Genomic DNA, 6,156 nt, shown 5'->3' with positions numbered 1-6,156 from the left:
GACCATTACATCCTGTTCAAACTGGGACCGGACCATTACATCCTGTTTCAAACTGGGACCGGACCATTACATCCTGTTTCAAACTGGGACCGTCTTTACATTTGATTTTTTTTTTTTTTCATGATTTGTAATTTTGAGCAGGTTCTCCAACTTTTTAGAACTTGAACCGTTCAGTATTTTTGCACAGAACCAAAATGATGCTACTGGTTTGATGTCAACCCTGGACTGAGCTGGTCTCATGTCTGACGTGGACTGCTTTTTATTTATTAAATTATTTACACTGTCGTGTGTGTGCGTGCGCTGCTTAGCTCAGTAAACCAGGAGTCTGCCAGAACCTTTACTGGTCTTCTCCTAACTGGTGCATACAGAAGACTGCAAACTGTCATGAAAAGTAGTTCTTGGTCTGATTTTAGAATAAATGCTAAAAATCATGAACAGACTGCCTTAAACACAAAAGGACAATTGAGCTCCTGAAACTGGTAGAACTTTACTTCTCTAGCTAAAAGTAAAATGATCGACTGAGCCAGTAAGAAGTGGGTTAATCAAAGAAATCTCTATGGGGAAAAATTAAAGGACAAGAATCAGAATAAACTTTGACATTCTAACGAGAATATGTATGTACAGTCGTCCGAAAGATGGAGTGCACGAAACTGCGGCTATAAATTAATGCGGCCCTCTTATTCTTATTCAGAATAATATTTTGCTTAGATGAGAAAAAGAAACCATGAGAGATGGTATAAAAAGATCTCTCACTCCGTGTCCTAGACGGCACAATTTGAGGCATCTAAAAAACCTACCACAGCAAAGCAACATAAACAGACATTATACATGAACATAAACAGAACAGACATTATACATGAACATAAACAGAACAGACATTATACATGAACATATAGGCGGTGAAAACTAAATTTAAGGAAAAGTTGTAGCATAGTCCAGAGCCCCCCCTCAGCCATTGTCCAGATAAGAGGCGACGTTCATCTTCAGCTCAGTTGAGGTTCTGTTACATGTCCACGGCCTTGGGGAAGGGAGGGGTGAGGAAACAGTCAAAGCATCTTTGTTGTTTTAAAACATTCCAGGAGGAGTTGAGAGAAGTCCGGCATCAAGGCCACAGTTTGGGTCAGGCAGAACTCGTGAATTGTTGTTTCTGCCTTTAAAGTCTTGCTGTACATATTCTCTGATGGAAACTACAAAACAGACAAATTGATCCTTTACTCCAAAAGTCTAGCTCACAGCTTCTCCAGATTATTCCATCATTCATGAGTGCTGCCAGGAAGATCACAGTCCTGATAACAGCTGCTCCAGCTCCCTGCAGCAGCTTCCCACATTCAGTCTGAGCACTGTCGAGCTTCAACACCTCCACACGAATTTATAGACAATCCAGGTTTCACCAACCAAACAGCAAAATAACCAGTTGTCATGAATCCAATTTGTTTCCATCAAGGTAAGAGGGTCCTCCTTACCCTGTCTCCTGTCGGGAGAAGTTGATCAATTTTGTTGAGACCAGATGATCCTTCCAATTAAGAGGTATGCAGAAAAAAGAGGCTTTTTAAGGGTTCACAGGACAAACACAGGATATAATGATGCGCCGTGTTCAATTTCAACAAGTCCAGTGGGTTCAGAGCTGGTGATCCAGTCAGAAAAAGGAAAGGTTACAACTTGAGTAAACAGATCTTTTAGATCAAATGTTTTATTAAATGTACACCAAAGACATACACCAGCTACCCTAAGCACAGGATCCTCCTCAGGTACAAAACTAGGTACTCCCAGCTAACACACACATTTACAGAACACACACACATTTACAGAACACACACACATTTACAGAACACACACACATTTACAGAACACACACACACACATTTACAGAACACACACGACAGAAGAGATTTGTTAAGCGCTGAGAAAAACTCCAACTTCTGGGATAAAGCAGTTCCACACTTCAAAGTGATAGCTCAGATCTTTTGAAGAGGGATTCTGTGGAAAGGTTACAAATAATAAACATCTTACCTGTTGTAGATAACTCTCTGAATGACCTGATTGGAGAATTTGACTTTTCACCCAGTTTACATACTGGACAAAGTGGATCACTGCTTACTTTAAAAAAAGTCTTAGTTTCAGAACAGTTCTTACGTTACGTTTAAAACTTTTGCATTACCCCAAAATGTCCCCCGGGCGCTTTCAATAGCTGCCCACTGCACCACCTGGTGGTGGATGGGTTAAATGCAGAGACTAATTTCGCCATTGTATGGAAACATACAGTGCTGACATTGTGATGACATTATTATTATTATTATTATTATTTACAGAAGATTCTGCGCAGATTAGCAAGCGGACACTCGCAGCAGCAATGTCAGAATGATCATGTTATGTGAACCTGACAATGACGTAAAGGTTTATAAAATAACAGTTGCATAAATTGCTCTGAAAATCGGTGGATGTTGTTTAAAGACGGCAGTGATCCACATGGCTACTTCAGATTAGAGGTTGGCTCGTCAGTCCAGTTCAAGAAGGTCACGTCCAATGTTCCCTCTAATTTTTCATGTGGGCAAAAACACAAGATCCCTGAGCGCTGGAGGACCACTGTGGTCACACACCAGTATCACACCTGTTCAAAACCTGGGATCATAGCAAGTTACATGGTTTATTAAAAGAATCAAATTACAGCAGCAATGTCCATTAGTTCACTTTAATACAAGTGATTTGAACCACTTCAAATGAAAAACACGATAATCTTGTTGTTCATGAGGTGTGTAGTATGTTATATGTGAGGGTCCTGCTCTGAAACATGGTTAGCAACACTGTGGCCATCGGTGTCAAAATCATATTTGTAATGTGTGTGTGTGTGTGGATGGGGGGGTCCTCTCCCCCAGAAAATTTTGAATAAAATAGATGCCATTTCCTGTATTCTGGTGTATTTTAATGGTTGTAAAACATCTATTTTTACCTGCACAATAACACTTGATTCATTAACTATTACAGTTATTGTCACAACAAGCAGCCTGACCAACAGCTCTCCTTGTGTGAACAGAGCACACATCACTTCTTTCACACATCCGAGTCACAGTCTAAGAAACACAGAGTAACCTAAGTTAAGTTTTAGGGGAAAATCACTAGCCAATATTAAACAATAATAATAATCACTCCTCCTTACTAATGGCCTAGCATAAAGCAACATGATCATCATCCATCATGTTTATTAGTAGCTTAAAATGCATGTCCAAACCACTGTCCCTCCTCTGGACATGTCCAAACCACAGTCCCTCCTCTGGACATGTCCAAACCATCTCAGTGTGTCCTCTCTAACTTTATCTCCCAGTTGTTCAACCTGTGCTGTACCTCTGATGATCTCATTCCTGATCTTCTCCATCCTTGTCTCTCCTCAGAAGAACCTCAACATCTTCATTTCTGCTACTTCCAGTTCTGTCTCCTGTCTTTTTGTCCATGTCTCTGTCTCCAGACCAAGCAGCCTCTTCCCTCACCCCCGCCCCTAAAACTGTCGGTACAAGTGGCGCGGCTGAGATGCGTGTCTCTCTCCCAGCCCTGCTCTAAAGCTGTGAAACTGTCGGTGCAAACAGCGCGTGGCTGTCTCTGTCCCACCCCCACCCCTAAGACTGTCGGTATGAACGGCACGCTGCGCAGCTCATATAGGGGAAATACTGCTTTTCCTTTGACCATCCAGATATAATACATCAAGCACTGTTTGCCAACACTTATGATAAAAACGGCTACAAGTTGTGGGATTAGCTTACTTACCGCCTTGTTTGACGCCATACGACCGTAAACTTCTGTGATAAATCCACAACGCCAAATATTATTCCTCGATACGCGATGAAACATGCAGAATAAAGCTTGGAAAAACACTACAAGTAGCTTCTTCAAGCTTAGTTTGCAGTCAGCGCTGAAACTCCAGAAGAAGCTGATTGGCTGGAATAAAAAAAATCACGCGACAGGTCTGTTTTGACCCGGGGGGGGGGGGGGTGTTCCTCCTCAGCTCTGCACGCATCTTTCAGCTGCTGCACACAGACTGTACAGACTGCTGCGCTCGGGCTGAGGTTATTATAAAGCGGGAGATAACCTTGTGACCAGTCCACAACTGCGCAGCACAGATTGTCTTGTGCGCAGAGAATGTGTGAGCAGTGCGCGATTGCGCAGGCGCACAGCTTAGAGGGAACACAGGTCACGCCCAAAGTGCACTTAAAACAACTAAAAGGTATTTCTAATTTTTTACAATGAAACTCAGTTATTTGGCAGAATCATTGATAATCCTGTTAGAATTGAGCCCAAGCTGTGGTGGATGTGCTACAGCTGGCTGCTGCTGCTATTTGTGTTTGCAAATAACTAGAGAATTCTAAATAATCCTAGAGTCGGCCCAAACCTTATAGAGCAATGTAAGGATGAAGAGAGCGAAGTGTTCATTTGTTCTCGACTCTGATCGGACTAGCCATCAGCTCCTCTTTTAGCCAGAATTAAACTATTCTTCAAACTGAAGCCATGCAAAGAGCCATCTACAACAGGTAAGATATTAACAGGTCAGAACTTTCACAGAATATTTAAGCTACACATTCAAAGGCTGGCTTGTTGTTTTTTTCTTGTGTTGTCTAAAATATGAATTAAATCTGAAGTTGAACTCTATAATCCCAGCCTCTTTTCAATCATGCTTTAGAAAAAAAGCAGAAATGTTCAGATTATTATTTAATAACCTAAAGCATGCACCAGAATGAGCTCACAGGCTGAAGCGACCTGAGCCCCAACTAAAGAAAAGAACACCTTCAGAACGTCCTCCGTCAGAGATCTCTCTGCGCCTGAACAGTTCCTGGTTCTGTGTGGTGTCGTCCCAACATGCAGGAGGAACCCGACAGCTTCTGAACTCAGAACATGGAGTTTGTTTTCAGCCGATGCTGATCGGGCACAACGTGGTGCAGGAGCCGCTCAACAGACAGACGAGTACTAAAGTATAAAAGGTTCGACGTGAACAAATCCAGCCAGCAGAACTCATCCGGACTGGAACAGTTTGCTGGTGATTTTAAAAAATATATAAAGTTCTTGTTTATTCTCAGCAGAATGATGATGATGATGTACCCTGGAGAACCTCTTGGTCCAGGTGTGATCTGACGGACAGAACACATCCAGAGCGAGCACCGTCTGCACCTTCATGAGCATCGTCTCCTCTAAGACATCAGTCTACTTCTTCATTTTGAGGTCGGCCTCCATCGCACTCCGGCGGCCCCGGGTTCCTCCGTCCTGCAGAGGAGACACAGTCGAGGACAAACAGGGAAACACACTCATCATAAAGGTCAAAGGTCAGTTGGACAGAATGCAGAGGACTTATGTGACACAGTCCACAGGACAGGCCACAGTCCACCTCGGAGGGCTTCCTCCTTGAATGAAAGGCTAAACAAAAAATAACGATGAGCAAAAACAAAATCAAAGAAGGAAATAAATGTGGACATGCAGAGACGTGAACAATAAAGCAGACATTCAGAAGAAAAGCCAAGAAACGATAAAGAACCTCTGAAGTTTGACAGCGAGGTTCTTTACAAGTTGAAGAGAAGCAAAAGGACGACACGGGACCAGAAAGAAAGCAGAGCACAACGCTGTGGAGACATCAACTGAAAGATGGACACCACAACAGATCAGAGGTGCAGACGGTGAGCGGCATCATGAGTGACAGGGATGTTCGCGCTGACACGGGCCCGGTTCTGATGGAGGCTGAGGCAGAACCTGAATACTTACAAAAAGAGAGAGAAGGAAAGCAGGAGAGGCCATTGGGACACTGTCCTGCAGGAGGACAAACATCGCAGGGAGAGACAAAGCAAAGAGACAAACAGCAGTGAGAAGAACGTTTTCCATGAGTCACAGTCAAACAGCAGACAGACAGACAGAGAGACAGACAGAGAAGTAGAGAGACAGACAGACAGACAGACATGCAGAGACAGACAGAGAGACACACAGACAGACAGACAGAGAGACAGACAGACATGCAGAGACACACAGACAGAGAGACAGACAGACAGACATGCAGAGACACACAGATAGACAGACATGCAGAGACACACAGATAGACAGACAGACAGAGAGACAGACAGAGACAGACAGGCAGACAGATATGCAGAGACAGACAGACAGAAAGACAGACAGATGGACATGCAGAGA

The 6,156-nt window shown here is 43.2% G+C and overlaps 1 protein-coding gene across 1 annotated transcript in view; it reads right to left on the bottom strand.

Moving 5' to 3' along the window:
• Positions 1 to 4,922: 4,922 nt before the first annotated feature.
• brd8b (bromodomain containing 8b) overlaps positions 4,923 to 6,156 on the bottom strand; it is a 58,584-nt gene continuing 57,350 nt past the window's right edge. Inside the window, exons 18-19 of the mRNA XM_037676028.1 lie at positions 5,737 to 5,781; positions 4,923 to 5,244 (exon numbers count right to left, since the gene is read on the bottom strand). Coding sequence (XP_037531956.1) covers positions 5,185 to 5,244; positions 5,737 to 5,781 — 105 coding nt within the window. The 3' untranslated portion in view covers positions 4,923 to 5,184. The remainder of the gene's footprint in view (positions 5,245 to 5,736; positions 5,782 to 6,156) is intronic.

Source organism: Nematolebias whitei, chromosome 4 (assembly GCF_014905685.2).
Source record: "Nematolebias whitei isolate Nwh7 chromosome 4, NemWhi1, whole genome shotgun sequence".
NCBI lineage: Eukaryota > Metazoa > Chordata > Actinopteri > Cyprinodontiformes > Rivulidae > Nematolebias > Nematolebias whitei.
Note: the sequence above shows the minus strand (reverse complement) of the source record. Positions and strands in the feature narration are given on the sequence as shown.